At 40.1% G+C, this 18358-nt stretch overlaps 1 protein-coding gene across 4 annotated transcripts in view; it reads left to right on the top strand.

Annotated features, from left to right (window-relative positions):
- Nucleotides 1-18358, top strand: part of pcsk5b (proprotein convertase subtilisin/kexin type 5b) — a 47930-nt gene that overhangs the window by 2055 nt on the left and 27517 nt on the right. For all 4 annotated transcript variants that reach the window (XM_063897136.1, XM_063897137.1, XM_063897135.1 and 1 more), the window contains exons 2-7: nt 3314-3418; nt 10334-10486; nt 11758-11901; nt 12699-12775; nt 17213-17301; nt 17677-17849. In XM_063897136.1, the coding sequence (XP_063753206.1) occupies nt 3314-3418; nt 10334-10486; nt 11758-11901; nt 12699-12775; nt 17213-17301; nt 17677-17849 (741 nt within the window). The remainder of the gene's footprint in view (nt 1-3313; nt 3419-10333; nt 10487-11757; nt 11902-12698; nt 12776-17212; nt 17302-17676; nt 17850-18358) is intronic.

Here is an 18358-nt window from a genome sequence, read left to right as displayed (position 1 = left end):
TAGGAATTCCCCTGTGGAGTGCACTGTCGCCCCCAACCCCCACCATTCGCCCTAATTTCCATCTCAATATGGAGTGTTCATTGGACTTTGACACCTCATAGACAAGAGCTTTACTTCACTTCCTGGTTTTGGGGTCAGCTGAAAGCCGCTCCCATGGGAGCGATAACAGCACAGTCTGGTTTCCTAATGTGAACTTTGACATCCCCATCATCAACCCCCTCCCTCATATATCAGCACTGATAAATATGGAACATGGATTTTAACTTGTTTGGAAATGACTGTGGATTGTGAAACCACAAACTAAACGGGATTTCAATTAATTTTGCTTTGGCTGTTCATATTCATTGGTTTGCAATACATTATTTAGGTATATGCCTGATACATCTAAAGGGTTTTTTTATGTAAAAGAAAGCAACGTGGAGAAACAGGGGGATGGGTATGGAAACATGTGACATTGGGACAATATACTCCTCTTGACAGGGGTGTTAAGAGAAAAACAGACAAAGATAACCACACAGAGATGGAGGGAGGAGGGAGAAAAAAGAAGGGACGATAGATGGACGGATGGATGAAAAGAGTTGGCATGGAGTGAGAGAGCATCTCGTTGGGGAATTCTGGGTAATCCTCTTAACCATGGAGCCCCTTCCTAGACTAAGACAGTGGCCCAAATTGAGTCTAATCACAAGACAAGATCCTTGATGTGGATATCTCTTCAAACTGAAGAGAGGTGTCGGAGCCATTGAGAGGAAGATGATGACCTGTGCCTGGAAAGGGGGTGATGCATCGATAACATGTTATGATATTATTGGTTTCTCTGTCAGTTAATGCCTTAAAGGCATCTGGCCTGGGGTGTTCTTTTTAGATATCTGAGAAATGTATCACTCATGCTGATAATCCAGTGTTGGTGAGGTTTAACAAAAACAGTCAGTGGTGTTTTTATTATACCTTTTGGTTTGTTCATCTAGCCTGAGCCATTTTAATTCTTATGATGGGCCAGTAGATTATTCTGTAGTGTGACAAGCCTTAACAGAATAAATAAAATCTCAGTGTCAATTTGCCTCTGTCTATCCAAATGTGGACTGGATTGTATCAGTTTAAACCCTGATGTCACACCATGAAGGACAAAGTCAGATAACATTTAATTTGTAATTCCAATTACCCTTTTGTCTGCACGTAAGTCTGTGGGAGCAAACATTTCTCTTATTCTCACTTATTCATGTCAGGCCTACATCTAATGTTTGGTTGTCTAATCCAAGTATTGCACACTCTGAATCCTTCCCGGCAAAAGTGGTATTACTGTAAGTCTTCTGTGCCTGGTGAGATTGAAATTGTAATGCTTTCCAATAAAAATAGTTCCGTGATGCAATACATCATGAATCAACGAACTGACAGTAGTTTCGTCACCATAATTCCTGGTAACCAAAGAATATGCAGAAGTTCAGATTCATGATGAGGTTTATTGCATAACTTTGAGAGTTCAGTTGACTTTATGACCTCTGCTGTGTATTATTTTATTTTCAAAACTAAATAGGAGGATGAACACAGACACTCAGACACAAAATGTGGAAGTTAACAAACATTTAAGCACATTTAATAATGACAACGATAGATATTAAACAATCAGAATATAAACAAAGACATGCACATAGAGGGAAATTTTAATACTCACTGCTGATGTATTTAATGTCGTAGAACAAAACGTGATCCGTCTCTTAAATAGCTATTTTCCAAAATCCTACAGAGAAATCCCACTGACTCTGAGATGAGGGAACCGGATGTGGTAAAATGTTAACTCACCGCCAGGTTTAAGGACTCGTTCCTTCCTGTACCACACTGTTTTGTGTTTCTTCTCAAAACGCAGAGTGTCGATGGCTTTAAAAGAGCAGTGCAGTAAAGTTTAAAACCTGCCTCTAGGGTTTTTTTTAATTCTGAGTGTAGAGCTTTTCCCTGCAGATGCTCCTAGAGTGAAGGGTGGCCTGCTAATGGCAGTGCAGATGTTGGGTAGATTCAATAGGCATTGGAAGCACGATATGTTTGGACCTGTTGACACCATGAGAAGTATCCAAAGTGGTAGCCGCCTGTTATGGAAGCACATTTTGAATGCTTTTAACTCTGATAACCAACGACATCTAAAGCGTGCTGCGTCTTTTGCTAATGCTTGGTGTTTGCTGATCGGTCATCCAGACGGGCCAATTGGCTCTTTCTTGTTTCTCATTTCATTCGTCTGGAAGCTGGAGAATGTGTGTGAGCTTTGAGCTGAAAGCTGATCTAATGGGTTGTTTAGCAGTGGAGCTCAGCCGTGGATCAGTGACGCACCACAGGACCCTTGGCAGCCATGACAGTTTGATCATCTGAGGGATTGTATGGTCTTTATCAATTATTAAAAGTAATCACCACTGTCCAGCAGCCTGCCGTTCTCCTCATCCCTCTGTTACTCAAAGTCAGTGTGTACACTTGTGTGACTATCAGTCCGTCTTTGTGTGTCTCATTGTGTGTTTTCGTTTGACTTGTCTGCCCTTTCTGTCTCACCTTTTAGTCCACGTCTTCTTCTCTAACAGTTTTTAAGATCTGAACAAGCCCTTTAATGTCTATTTACAGAAGGGCAGGTATTTAATATCAACAACTGGCGCATTTATACCCCAGGAATTGCAATGCCTATGCCAAGGGCATTTTAACATCAACAGCTAATAAACAAAAGGCGATATGAGACACAAACTCAACAAAGGGTACATACATTAAAACTAAACAAGAAAATACGGTTAATATAAGACAAACTACAGCTGCATAAAACAAGAAGCATCATATCACTAATGATTACTTCACTGGTCAGGACGCACTTTTGAGTTTTTGAGAATTCCACATGTGGCTCCCCCAAACAGGAACACGCTTTTTTACTCCAAACAAGTATTCATTCAAAGTCTCCTCACAATTCATCTTGTAAAACACTCGAGCTTTGAGTGGAACCATCAAATCGCTGAGCACAGATCAGCCTGGGCATTTATAAAGGATTTCAAGATAAGTAAACGTATTAAAATGATCAACAGTTGACAAGGCTACCCCACAATAACCTATCAACACATTTGAAAACATGGATATTAAAACTACAACCTACTCTACTGCTTTCAGAGAAGGACCTAAAAGTACTGTCAGTCAGGAGTTTACTCATTTCATCATTTCTGTCTCTGGAAGGAACATATAAAAGGATATGACTGTTTTCGTTACAATAATGAGTTATGGCGAGGTAGAAAGGGTTATGGAAATCATAAATATGTTTGTTAATAAATAATTAATACTTTATGCATGTGTGTTGCAGATCGGGGATCTCAAAGACCACTATCACTTCTTCCATAGCCGGACCATCAAGAGGTCCACGTTGTCAAGCCGCGGTCGACATAGTTTCATCTCCATGGAGCCCAAGGTAAGCCTGATGTGTTGTTTTGTGAATGATGGGTTATGAATCAAAATACTTTAAATAAATATCTCAAAGATTTTCATTTAAATATCTGTTAAGTCATAATCTATCTCTAAGTGGAGGTACTTAATGGTGAATTGAGTTATAAACTGGGTGTCTGTGTAGTCAGTTCTAGGGAAGTAAATGTGTCTAAAAAAACGAAACAAATTAGAAGACCCAAGTGAAGTAAATGAGAAAAACTGATAGACTGTTTTCTACTTCACATTGTTTAGGATTACCATATTAAAGATAAAAAACATGTTTGCAAATCATCCTAGTCATCTGAATATTTTGTGTGAGTTTGACCTCAGCTAAACCCTTCATCTTGTCCGGTCAGTGCTCCTCTCATCACTGTCCCAACCCCGGCTGCATTATTAATGAAGCCTGAACTTTACACCACTCTGAACCTAATCAAAATACCCAGAACAAGTTGCCAATTCAAAGCAGATCATTGTTCATTTGAAGCCATTTTCCTTTAATTATGTTTAAAAGATAGATGTGTAAAAGTGCTCAATTAAATTCAAGGACAATACAGATTGTGGAGATGAACTCCCCTTTAGAATTACGGACTTTTTGGAAATTCAGGGATTTAATCCATCAGAACTGACTTGATGAGTGTTTCGAACAGTGGATTCACAGGAATGAACGTTGTTTGTTTTCGTGATGGATGCATGCTGACCGCTGAGGAATAACAATGACGTATCCAAGTGATTATAGAAGAGAGGATCAAATAGGAACAGACGCAGTGATTGAAACATAAAGACAAGTTAACACAATGGCTGTCACCTTCTGTTATCAACCTATCTGGTTTTCTTCTATCTCCTTGTTTCTTTTCAACTCCTCCTTTCTCTACTTTTTGGTCCACTCAGCTTGTTTTGTCCCCCTGCTGTCCTTACCTGTCATCTCGCTCCTCTTCTTTTCTTCCTCTCCTATCTCCTTTTATCACTGTTGCTTTCAGCACACTTGTCTCCCTCCCTCCGTCTTTGGTCCTCTAGCTCTCTCGGGCCTGACACCGTGCCACAGTGGAGGGCGGTTTGTGTCCTGACGCCAGCTGGCGGAGAGATGGAGAGGTTAAAGGAGAGAAGAAGGAGCTTTAACAACAGACGGAGAGTGAAGAGGAGCTGCAGAGAGAAGGGAAGAGGGGAAAGATGAGTTAGAGAAACTCCATAAGGGAACAGCAGAGTGGAGAGGAATGGAGCGGTCAGTGTTTTACGCTGACTGGTTCTGCTTTCAGCGTAATCTACAACCTGTCTGTGGGTTTGGGATCACCATGACGGCTAGTTTGGCACCAGCGTAGTCTGGCATTGTGCTAATGATGTTTTGCAATCAGGTTTTTTAATAATGACAGCGTGTGTGTTTGTGTGCAAGTGAGTCAGATGGGTGTAGCGGTGCCATGAAAGGCGCACCCTGCCATCCACAGTACTTATTGGCACGCATGTTACCATGGTGATGCAGTACAGCAGAGATTACTGCTTTATGGCATCTGCCTAACTGCAGTGTCACTAGCCTCTCAGGTCAAAGACTTCTTATTGTTTCACACTGGTGTTTGACTCGGTGAAGGCCTTTTCTCTGGAGATGTGTCATACGTTTTAAAGCTGCACCATTTTATTCTGTCAAGTTTTTCACATACAGCCCCGGACAAAATTAAGAGACCACTTCAGCTTTATCATTTTCTCTTATTTCATTATGTATAGGTATGTTTTTGAGTTAAATAACCATTTTTTATTATTATTGTATTCTATAAACTACTGACAATTTTTCTCTGTGTTGGAATTCTACAGACACTGGAACTGCTGCCTTACATGTAGAGATAAAGATTTAAGAAACATTGGGAGTGGTCTCTTAATTTTTTCTGGATCTGTATAACATTTAGATTTTGCACTGTTGTAGGTTTGTTATAGATGTTTCTGAGCATTTCTGGCAGACAGTGAAGGCCCAAACTAAGTTTCTAATTTCAAATGAATGAAATAGGCAAAGGCCCAATTTGTAAATTACCACACACATAACACAACTTTTTGTACTGAAATGACAGTTGTGAATCACCATCTGTAAATCAAAATGTGTGGCGACATGCATCTGCAGAGGCATTCAAACGGCATATACAAACCTGTACGAGGAGACCTTCTCTTGGTTTCTCTGGCAGCACTCGGCTTGCACCTTGCACGGCTCTGCTGACGTGCACACATGACTCATTCATACTGGGAGTTTCAAGGAAATTTGCACAGCCAGATTTTTTTCTTGTAGCTCTGCACTGTTATTAGTTTTTGGTGTGAAATGAGTTCAAGTAGACTCCGCCTGCTTTGTTTAAAATCCATTTCTAGCCATGTTGAGTTTACTTTAAACACCAATTAGGGTACTACAGTGATTTTTTTCTCCTTTTTATATAATGTCTTTTTGAAGTCTGTGCAGAGATCAGTGGAGAGGAACAAGTGCAGAATGCCGGCTGTCCATCCACGGCAGGAGCGTGGTGTTTCCATACGGTTCCACTTAGCGAGACTCTTGTTTACTTAAAGTCATTTATCCAGAAATCTGCTGGAAAACTGAGAGCCAGGTGTGGTCCGCAGCTGAATCCTCACTGGGATGTACTGAAATGCAAAATTGCGTTAACGCCAAAATGTAATTTCAGTCTTTTATGATATTTTAGTTGCTGGCCAGAAAGACATCTATTTTATCATGAATCAAATGATATTACATTTGGAGGTCTGCTCCATAGTTTCCCATTATGGACTTTAGATTCTTTCTTATATTTATGATCATTTTTTACCTTGACATTCTTCTAAACACTCCCAAATCAGTTTTTGCCTTATAATTTGTTTACCCGATGAACCATTAAGGAGTGGATGCCCTGAGAGGAGCACCTACAGCTGGCCAGCACAGCACCAGAGGGCTCAATCTGTCTGTGAAAAGCTGGGCTGAGGCCCTTAATTGCACTTAAGAGAGCAGAAAGACTGGCTCAGTCCAAGGGTTGTTGTGGGTGTTCTGCTACACAAGCCTTTTGACCTTTCTTTTCTTTTTTTAAACAACCACATTTCTGTTCATTTGCCTGCAACTCAAACAGCGTCTCAAAAACAGCAGTGAAAGTGGATCAATTTGTTCCCATTTGTTCTTTTGAAGTGAACTCTTCCCCAGTTTCCCCTGGTTACTGACCCAGCCAGCAAGAGCCACCTGCTAACTCTTACACAGAGAGAGAATGAAAGGGGGAGGAGGGAGGAAGGGGGTTGGAATGGGGGGAAAAGAGAGAGACAGATAGGCGATCTAAGAGAAAAATGGGCATCTGCGGAGAAGAAGATCTGAAATGCCACCAAGGAGAGACAGCAAGAAACGGATCGGATGAGAAAAGTAAAACCGTGAGATAGGAGAGGGAGAAAAGAAAAAAAGCCGGGTGATGGTACAGGTGATAGCACATCATTCATCTGCTCCACCAAGCTGGAGTTAAAAATATTGAGTAGATCGTATCTTCATGCCCCAAAGCCTGCCCGCAAATTGGCAAAGAACCAAAGGCAGTGATACAAATGCACGATTTACAGGCAATAATACAGAGCAATATTGTCTATGTTTGGATAAGGATTGGCAAACGTGACACAATTGCCGTGAATAACCGCAGGCTGTTACCGTTGAGTAGCGTTCAAAATGGCATTGCCTCAGGAAAAACTGTTGTATACCATTTATTCACCTCAGGTCTGCAGGTAGAGGATGAGTGTGGATGTGTGTTTTTTTTAAACCAAATCCATGTAAAGAAAGGAACCCATGTTTATTTGAAAAAAATGACAGGTTTAAAAAAAAAAAAGATATATATGTATAGCCCCAGAAAAAATCAAGAGACCGCTTCAGCATTATTTTTTCTCTTGTTTTATTATTTATAGGTATATCTTTGAGTTAAATGATTTTTTCTTTTGTATTGTATAAACTGCTGACATTTCTTCTCTGTGTTGAAATTCAACAAACACTGGAATGGCTGCCATACACGTAGAGATAAAGATTTAAGGAACATCTGGAGTGGTCTCTTAATACTTCCTGGAGCTTTATATTCTTACTTTAAGCATCTGTTAAGAAAGGGGCTTGTGTATGTTCTCCAACTTTTTAAATGTGTGTTCTTTTTATTCACCTTTTGAAAGTAAATCAGATCAAAAACCTGAAAATAGTCAGTTTGCAGTTGAACTGATCATTTTTCAGATCACGATAGCTTAAAAAAGTAAACCAAAATTACCTGGAATAAACAGCACAAGGTAGATGAACCCTGTAGTGTTTCTGCTCCTTTAGTACAACAAAGTATTTGAAGATCTTGTAGATCTTTTTTATTATTATCAACAAGGTAGATGTACCGTATATAGCAACATTAAAGCCTGGTACTTCACTGATCCTAAATCGCTTTATTTACCGCCTCTTCAGGGAGGATCAGAGGCCTTATTTTCTGCAAAGCAGCACCTGAAGGAGGTTTTAGTGTTTCAGTGTCTTGCTGAAGGACACTTGTGGATACTTGCCAGAACGCAAATGCAGGAGACTTCCCGGTTACATTACATTTAGCTGACGCTTTTATCCAAAGTGACTTACAATAAGTGCATTGAACCATAAACATACAAACTCATTACAACAAGAAACATGCAGGATCCTTTTGCTTTGCTTTTTCTCATGAGGCAACTTCAAGAAAAATCCTTTCTGCTCTTTTGGTTTTTATTAGAGACATCTGAGGTCAACTACACACCGATTGAGATCTAATTTAAGCAAGTTCTTTTTTTCCCGCCACTTGTTAAGGGTCAGTGCCGTCAGTCTGCAAAATAATTTACGGCTTAGAGGACTGGTGGCGAGACAAGTGGCAGTGATGCATTATTTGTCAGACCTTTTATTGAACTACCAAGTTACAGACGACAGCAGTTAAGAGTCACAGTGCTCATCAAAGATTGAGGTTGATGCGATGCTAATGTATGCAAATTGTAACGATACACCCGAGCTTCAGCACAGATCCAAACATCCACGTTTCCTGATGACAGTGTTGTTTTGGGGCTAATGGTGTGTGTAAACGGTCGTTTTTGAATCTGATGTTCCTGAAAGAACTTGGCGTGAAATGAACTGAGACCTCAGCAGACGTACGAGCACATTGCTAGAACAAAATATCTCACTGCGCACATACTCTTTCTCTACCCTTGTTTCTCGTTTCTTTTCCTCCCATATCTTGCCCTCTTATAAGGTGTCAACTTATGTTATTTTCCAACACGTTTTCTACTCTCCCTCCTTTACGATCTATAAAAACCTAGATACTTGAGTTATTGAATCAATTTGTAAAGTCAATCATCCTCCCTCCACTTGATTTCTTTCGGTCTCACTTGCAATTTGTTTTCTCTCCCCCCCCCCCTCCTCTGGCTCAGTCTTTTTTTTTTTATTGACTCTCCAGGGTCCCGTTCTCTTCAGCTCTTTATCACCTCTCCTTCTCTCGTCTTATCTTGTCTTGTTGCCTTCCTCTCCAACTCTCCGGAGAGCCTGGCAGATTATTTCAGTGCATGAGACCAGATAATCACTCTGCAGTCATTATGTCAGCTTTTCTCTCCTCACAGTCTGCTAGAGCTGCGTCGATGTGGAGAAATGCTCTGTCTTTGCAGTCGGTTATTGTTCACCAAAGCCTCAGACTCCTGGATTTAGCAAACAGAGCATCAAAACACGTTTTCAGTGGGAAATGTATTCTATTGATTGATCTGTTATAGGCAGTAGATGTTGATTGCTTCAGGAGTGCACATTATTTACCTGTATACATAAAAAGTAGCCGTCTAGTTGTTTTCCCGAAGTGTATTGAAAGGATCCTACAGAAGTCTGTGTAAGCTGTCACAAATTCAAACATCTCAGGATGCATTCATACAGCCTGACACATGCTCCCTCTCAGTTTCTACCTGCTGATATTTGTGTGTTTTCATTGTTGCCGCTACAGAAACACTTCTCATGGTGTCTCTTTAGACAGATTAAGTCTGCAGGACTTAATATGTCTAAAGAGAAGATGTCAGTTTTTAAAAAGAGCTGACCAGGGCCAAGCCAGTGGGCCCAGCTCTCTTGTTCAGATCCAACAATGCTGATTTTGAAATCGGAAAATTCCGTCTCAAAGTGAAACAGGATTCCTGCCAAGGAATGCCTTGTGCCTTGAAGCAAGCCCATAACATTTGAGAGATTGATGTTACCTGAGAGACATTTATGTCTTTGGTGCATATGTGTGTGTATTTGTCTGTCTATTTTGCACACAGGAAGAAAAGTACTGATGGAGAGGAAAAATTGAGTCCACTAAAAAACGCTTGCAGGCTAACACTACAGTGAATAAAGGGTGATCCTTCTTGCATGCAGGATTTTGCGCTATACTTTATTCCAGAGTTTTTTGACAAGTCTTGGTTTGCTCATCTTTGTTGCAAGTTATTCAAAAATGATTCATATGGCTGAAATCCCTTTACAGCTCAGCATTGTCATATATTTACATTTTTCTTTAAATTAAAATCTACCTTTTACAAGTGAAAGACTGCTTTTGTACGCCGCGTTTTCTGCTGCTACGGGTAAAGTGTCATCTGGATTCATGGCTCACCCATTGCGGAAATGTAATTCTCCTCTGCTGCTTTCTTATGCATTGCCTGTGCTGGTCAGGCGCCTCAGTATATTTGCCATATCTGTTCTGTGAAGATGGATATGCCTAAAAGAGGAAGAATAACTTGGATTTTCACTTTTCTGTGGAAGATGCAGCACCCATTATTTAAAAAAAGATCCTAGGTTATTGTATATTTCCCTGAGAGTGGTGTTGAATCATCTACGCATCATTTCAGATTAACTTGATGACATGCCTGATTGTACTCTCCATCCAGTATTTCTATCACTGTGCTATTGCTTGATGCTTACTCAGTTTTTTGTGTGTTTCAGGTGGAGTGGATACAGCAGCAGGTGGTGAAGAGGAGGATCAAGAGGGATTACAAGCCCGTCCCGCCCCTTTCCCTGACAAGCCCCGCCCACAGCAGCCCGGCCCAGAACAACATATTCTATAATGACGCCAAGTGGAGCAGTATGTGGTACATAGTGAGTACACTGAACACTCCTGCCGCAGTTGATCTCCTCCTGTTTGCACGTTTGCGGCACCAAAACAAAAATATCGCAGTCCGAAGCAAATCATTTAGGGTCCTTTATGTTGTCTTTGTCTGCTCCCCATATTTATCGGGTTTGTGGGTCAAAGGTCAGCCGAGGTCATGGCATGATCCTGATTACTGCAGGGTCAGTGAAGCTGAGGGATTTGCGTGTCTGTTTCCCTGAAGACTAGAAGAGCCAATAGTGATGTGTTTTTTTTAGTCTTTCCTTAATTTGATAACAGAAAATGTTGGGTCAGGGTGAAACATTCAGCCCACAGCGTTACAAATATTAATATCTGTGTTTCTGCTTTTCAAAATATGTCACGTTCAAGCGTGCACACACAGAAGCACACACACTCACACAGTACATTCAGATTCTCATTGCAGAGATTTGCCTGCTTATCACGAGTGTTTGCATACACCCATCAGAACATAGCTCTTTCAGATATGCGTGTGTGTGTGTGTGTGTGTGTTTGTGGTGGAGTGTACTCTGCTCTGTAAATTGTTAACTTTGTGAAGATAACTCCTAATACTTTGACCAGAGGTTTTAAACATGTTTGTAGTTGCAGGACACACTCTCTGAACTGTGTTTGCTATTTTACTGATAAAGCACTTGGCATTTAAAACCCTTATTGTCACTGAAATGTTTTATATTTGTGTATGTGTATATATATATATATATATATGGACTTTAGGCATGAGTTTGAATCACATTTGTTGTGTACACATGTTCAAAGATAACTTGGACTTTAGATACAAATGAAGTTTAATTCTGTAGTAAACGTACCTTGAAATGTATTTAAGGTGTCTATATGTTTATTTGTCATGTAAACAAATGACAGCTGGTAGCACATGCAGTGCTTTTAAAACAGATTTGAAGTGGAGGACATTTAATTGCACAATAGCAGTTGTGTTGCAAGCAAAAAAAAAAGTGTTGCGAGCCAGCTGAGTAAGAGTTAGGTAGAAAAGTAACTGTTTTCCTAAGCTGTATGAGATTTCACCTAGACTTTTTCCAGCACTTTGAGACTTGACTTTAACTTGTTAGGACTGGTTTACATGTGACTGCGCCTCTATTTAAAAATGGTATGGCTCACATACCATTTTTTAATTGAAGTGGAAGATTTCATTATTTGATTAAAGGTTGTCTATCCGTTTTTGTTTTGTTTGCCAACTGCTCTTATTTGTCGCCTTCTCTTTTTTCACCTGCTGCCACCGGCTCTGCAGCACTGTAACGACGACGTCCATAACTGCCAGTCAGATATGAACATCATGGGGGCTTGGAAGAGGGGCTACACGGGTAAAAACGTGGTGGTGACCATACTGGATGACGGCATCGAGAGGAACCACCCAGACCTCTTTCAGAACTACGTGAGTGTGTATGTATGCACGTCTAGGGCGGCATTGTGTGTGAGCTATGAGTGTGCTTGATTAAGGATTAACAAGACTCATCGGTAACAGCACAGTCTGATTACAAATATATCAGCAGAGATTTCTATCACTATATTATAGTATTCAAACACATCAATTTGATTTCATTAATAGAAATGGATTATTCTCTTTTAGAATGTAAAAAATGACAGAAGTCTCAAAGTATAAACTAGATTTTGTTACTGTAATATGGATCAGATTGTGCGTCATGGATTATACTTCCAGGTAAGGCTTCCTCAAACCAGTGGATATGCAGTTATGCTGACATGTTTATTTGTTTGTGGTTACTTTATGTGCATGCAGAGGTATGTCTACGTCAGACCGAGGCCAGATAGTTAGAGCTACTTTTTTGGCCTGTGGCAGTAGGTAAGGCCATCAATCAACGGTGCAGATGAAATGATTCACCCCCTGTGTGACAGCGCCTGCCCTGCTGTTATTAGCTACTCCTAATGCCTGGATTTGTTTATGCCGAGGGGGGAGCGGAGCAGCAGATTGAGTTTGCTCTGATTGCATTCGATTTACAAAACTGTTGAGTGTTGCTAAAGTGAACTATTTGATTGGGTTAGAGAAGCTTGTTGGTGTTATAATGAACTATTACTTACACACACATGCACACAGTTAGGGTTGGACCTACTTTTCTAATGACTTCATCTTGATCGTTTTTTCTCCCCTTTTCATTATTGCAACTGTCATTTTTATGTTTGATTTACTTGCTCTGACCTCCATGTCTCCTCCAGGACCCTCAAGCAAGCTTTGATGTCAATGGCAACGATATGGATCCCATGCCTCGATATGATGCAACCAATGAGAACAAGTAAGAAAAACACATCTTTATCAAATCTATTGAGGAGACATTTTATTCTGATTCTTACGATACGGTTCAGGTAAAAACAATGATGTGGCTTTAATGTTTCGGGGTTACATTGAGCCAAATGTCTGTCTGTGTGTCTTTCTTATTGATTTTTACCAGAAGTGCTTTGCCTCAATATGTTTGTGTTTGCTGAGTCTGACCTTGTTGTGGGTGCAATGAGTTACATTAGAGAATGTATTTGTGACATTTGTGGGTGGGTTGTGGTTTTTGTCTCTTGAAGAATTGTAGTGTATATGTGTTAGCAATAGTGTTTGTGTGTGTGACGAGAGAGGGAAAAAAGAGAGGCTCGCTTGTCTAAGCACTTGTCTTGTGCCAGTTTTGGCTTAGTGAGTGATTTTTGGTGTGTGTCTGTGTGTGAGAGAGAGAGCGTGTGTGTGTAAGCGTGTGTATGCGCTTGGCTGCAGCAACCCAAATGCCTTGGCAGCAGCTCAGTCCTTGCCTGTAATGCATTGTCTTAAAGAGACATGAGGCCTACAGATGCAGCTTAATGATCAGGTTTCCTTTTTAGGGCTGAATTCATACTTAACCATTATGTTATAAGTGTGGACAGAAATCTTGTCATATTGCTATTCTTTATCAAGGGTTTTGTAGGATATATAAGCTGGAAGTAATGTTGTTTAGTCAAAACATCTCACATGGGAGTACTGAGGGAGCCTAATGGAAGAGATTGGAAGGTTGGTGTGTTGAGGTCGGCCAATTAAAACTGGGTATTGTGCTGTAAAGGGAAAAAACACACTATTGTGGAATAGTGCTAATTTTAGCAGTTATCACAAAATAAATTATACAGTGCTGATTTTAACATAAAATGTGCTTCCATTTGTGCTTGAAATGTAAGCACGAAGAACAAAAGCAACTCAGAAGTAACACTTTTGGAAACATCAGCATCTATTGCTAAGTCAGTGGAGTCCTTTGTGTAAGCTGACATTAAGTATTGTCCACTGAAAATCTATCCAGCTCACCACGGATTCAAAACAACAGTATGACAAAACAATTAGAAGATCCTGTTACGTCTGAGTAAGTGGTCTATCACAAAGCTTCTTCAAAGTTTGGAAACAGTTTTGGAATTTTTGAGAATTATCTACCTGCAATATGAATTAGCAGATCGACTCCAAATGTATCGCTTTGTGTGTGCGTACAGGTGTCCAAATGCACACAGCTGCAAATGGATTGTTCATACAACACAAAGCAAAGGATTTGGTCTCTAAAAAGATCGAAAAACCATAAAATGTTCTCCAGTGTGCTGCCTTACTAAAATGTAAAATACAAACCATCAGGCGCACACTGCAAAACTCCAAAGAATATATCAGATTTAGAATACACTACCCAAAAGTATTGAAAGCCCGAATCACAAGATCCAATAATCATATTATAAATTGTTGAAGCAGAGGCAAACACACATTTCTTAATAAATGTGTGTACTACAGAGAGTTGAATGTGAGTGTGGCTTTGTCCTTTGAAACTTTCCGAAAGGGTAAAAAGTGTGTGTTTCAGTTGAATAATTACTCTTGTGTATTGTTCCGCCTGACTTTTATCGATTGCACAAACATTATAAGACTCAGGTTGAAAACAGAGAGATCCCTGAGTGACACAGATGTGAATAAAATGGAAAATGCAGGCAAACACAAAGGCTGGAAAGGCAGCCAGACAGACAATTTTATGGATTAGTGGAGTGAAGTGAAGTGAGTGAAGACTGCTGGAGCGTTTTGAAAGAGGAAGCCAGCAGTTTGGCTCATTAACTGTGACAAAGGGGCCTATCACGGATGTGCAGCCATTTAATATGTTATAGCCTTCTTTAACCCGCACAGATTTATCTGTGTTCACTTTTCTGTAAACTCATGAGATCATTCATACTCTACAGATGATAAGGTTTCCACATAAACACAAAGGCTGACACATCTAATATCTTTACTGGATAGGATTTGAAACAGCATCTGCAGATCATTGTTGAGTATTTTGAGTTGAACACGTAGAATGTGTTCTGAGATATACTGTGAAATGAGGGAAGGGAAACAGCTAGCCTGGTTCTGGCAAATGTTAATCTTCCCTTCTGTTAAATTCACATTTTAACAAATTATATATATCTTATGCCAGATTGGCCTTATGTTGTTTCTTCTGGACACTGCCAGTCCAGCAGTTTCACCTTTTTTCTATTCTAAAAGGTTTAAAACATCCACTTAATTCATGATGGCTTAAATGAAAGTCCTCAAAACTGGGAGGAGATGTGTAGGGGACTATTAAATGCTGGAGCAGATTCTGGGCGAAGAAAAATTAAAGAGTGAGATTTAAAGTTCATAAAACAGAATATATATATTTTTCAATGATAGTAGAAAGAAATGACCATTGTTTAAGAATTGTCCAAACATGAATATTGCAGTATACATATTAGAAAAGTGAGGACAGCGATGATTAAAAACAATGATTCAATCCTGTTGGTAAATAAATGTTGACCTGAAATCATTAAGTTGATGAAAAGTTTTAAGGTCCAGGGAAGCAAAGGAAAGTCTGTGTCCCTGAGGGGTTTTGTACAGCTAGATGATTGGTCTCCATGGCAGCGGTCAGCGCTTTTTCCTGGGGGGTGTTGTGTTGCAGATGTTCTCTGCAGGAGGTGCGTGTGTCTCTGTGCGTTTGTGCCGATCGAGAAAGTGGTGTTTTTGAGGAGGCGGCGGACACAAACATAGTTATGTTTGTTTACGCTGGTTGCTGACCCGGGCCGATTGTCACCACTGCAGTTACTGCTGGAATGTTACCCTGGTGTGTGTACGCGCGTGTTTGGTATGAGATTAATCCCTGATTTGTTTTATATTGTTTCAGCTACGGCTGAACAACGAACACTAGTCAATATTGCTATTTCAAAAAAATGTATTCAAATTTCAAGAAGCACAACATTTGTTGAGGCTAAATACACTGCTCGGCCAAAAAAAAGGTCACAAGCCTGTGGAGGGGCAGTGCTATGATCTGGAGTTGCGGCAGTTGGTCTTGTCTAGGTTCAGCAACGTTATGTGCCCAAAGAATGAGGTCAGCTGACTACCTGAGGTTATTCCATCAATGGATGGATGTTCCAAGATGGCAATGCCAGGATCAATCGGGCTCAAATTGTGAAAGAGTGGTTCCAGGAGCATGAGACACCATCTTCACACATGGATTGGCCCCCCCAGAGTCCAGACCTGAACCCGATTGAGAATCTTTGGGATGTGCTGGAGAAGACTTTGCGCAGTGGTCCGAATCTCCCGTCATCAATACAAGATCTTGCCGAAAAATGAATGACAGAAATAAATGTTGTGACATTGCAGAAGCTTGTGGAAACGATGCCACAGCGAATGCGTGCCGTAATCAAAGCTAAAGGCGGTCCAACGAGTATGTGACCTTTTTTTTGTCAGGCAGTGTATGTGTACAGTATTAAATTACCATTTTGAATGAAGTATTGTGGAGCTGCTGAGTTATTCCGGCCTAAAGATCTGATTCTACAGACTTGGCAAAACTTTTTTGTTTGTAACAGATCCTGATTAAAAAAACAACATTCAAAAAATATCTTACGTTTTTTATTATTTTAAATGTTGAAATGATAATGAAAATAATGAATTTGTCATATTTTGTTACGCAATATCAGTCAAATAATTGCAATTAGTTATTTTTTCACATCGTGCAGCCCTTCTTGTAACTTGTATCTAATCCCATCTTAATCACAGGAGGAGCAATATTTGAGGCAAAAATAATATTTGTCCTAATAAAATTCTGAAATTCAGCATCGTGGTGCTGCAGAAATATCCCGGTATACAGATCTTTTCTGAAGAGTTAAGAAAGATAACCTACAAAGGCCTGCAAATAAGGCAAGGAAAGACATTGTAATTTGGTAGAGATCCTCACAGATTAGTCAGTCTATGATCATCTTCTCTCTTATTCAATGAGAATTGGATTAATGATTTTAAAATGGATTATTCCCTCCAATATTTTGAATCATGTCGCAACTGCATTATCAGTCGAAAAACACATTTAGATGTTTTCTATGTTGTTTAGCCCTGGTTAAAGATATTGTAGTTTGTGTGTGTCTAATACAAACACAACACTGAGGAACTCCAAACATGTTACCTTTTTCTGTTCTCTGTTAGGGGAGGAGGAAATAAGGATGAGGCATAATCAAGAATTGTAGAAATATTTACAGTGGTTGCTACATTTGTAACACTCATTACTGTTAAACAATTTAGTTTAGGATTGCATTTACAGGAATGTACACATCTATCTGTGAAATGTGTGTTGACGTGAAAGGGTCCTTGCTTTCCACTTCTAAAGCAGCTTGTTTATCTGGTAGTTTGTGTTTACTCTCTTTCTTGTGTATACTTTAGCTTTGTGTAATAAGATGTTCATTTCTCCCTCTTTCCTAAGGCATGGGACGCGGTGTGCGGGCGAAGTTGCTGCAGCCGCAAACAACTCCCACTGCATTGTGGGAATTGCCTACAATGCCAAAATAGGAGGCAAGTTTCATTTGTCTGGTTGTAATTTCACCAATCCGGTTTAACTAAAATGTAATAGGCTTGTCTTTTTTTACAAAATATTTTTAACATACAGAGATATAACAATACTTTTTACCCTATAACTTCAATTACGAGATTAAACTGAGTAGTCAAGACTTTTTTTTTTTAAATTGAGGACCCATTTAATTTGACCAAGACAAGCATGCTGAAATACTTGCTCATTAATGTCCATTGATTAGTGGATTTTCCTCAATCTTTCCTGATTTTCTTTAATTAAATGTTATAATGACAGCATTTTAACTGGCTTTTTTATTTGTCATACCAGGTAGTTCAGTGGAAATCCATACAATCCATTTCTGTCTGTTTGTGTTTCAGGTGTGCGAATGCTGGATGGCGATGTAACAGATATGGTGGAGGCCAAGTCTCTGAGCCTCCAGCCGCAGCACATCGACATCTACAGCGCCAGCTGGGGACCTGATGATGATGGAAAGACCGTGGACGGACCAGCTTCTCTGGCCAGGCAGGCCTTTGAGAATGGCATCCGTATGGTGGGCACATGCATGCATACACATTCACAAGAACATCAATGTAAAATTGAACTTATGTTACGGCTCAGCCCAGACTTAGACTCTAGTATCCATCTGTTGAGAAAAAATGTACACACACACACACACACACACACACACACACACACACACACACACACACACACACACACACACACACACACACACACACACACACACACACACACACACACACACACACACACACACAAAGCAGATGTGTGTGTTTTCACGCTCATTTGCTTGTAGCTCAAGGTCCTCCCTGGCTACCTCTACTTGTGAAGCTCCTCCGGACATTACTCTATTAGCATAAATTCATTTACATATTCATAGCTTCATTTGCATCACGACAAGCTGCCGCTGTGTGGAGTGGAAAAGCTATAACAGAGGTTAAGAGGGGCGATGTCATTTACTGGTCACACCTTCAAACACACATTTTTCACACACACACATTAAGAAAGTTTGCTACGACCGTGCAGACCTTTGAGGAG

Source organism: Eleginops maclovinus, chromosome 12 (assembly GCF_036324505.1).
Source record: "Eleginops maclovinus isolate JMC-PN-2008 ecotype Puerto Natales chromosome 12, JC_Emac_rtc_rv5, whole genome shotgun sequence".
Classification (NCBI taxonomy): Eukaryota; Metazoa; Chordata; class Actinopteri; order Perciformes; family Eleginopidae; genus Eleginops; species Eleginops maclovinus.
The sequence above is the reverse complement of the archived record's forward strand: the minus strand, read 5'-3'. Positions and strand labels throughout refer to the sequence as shown.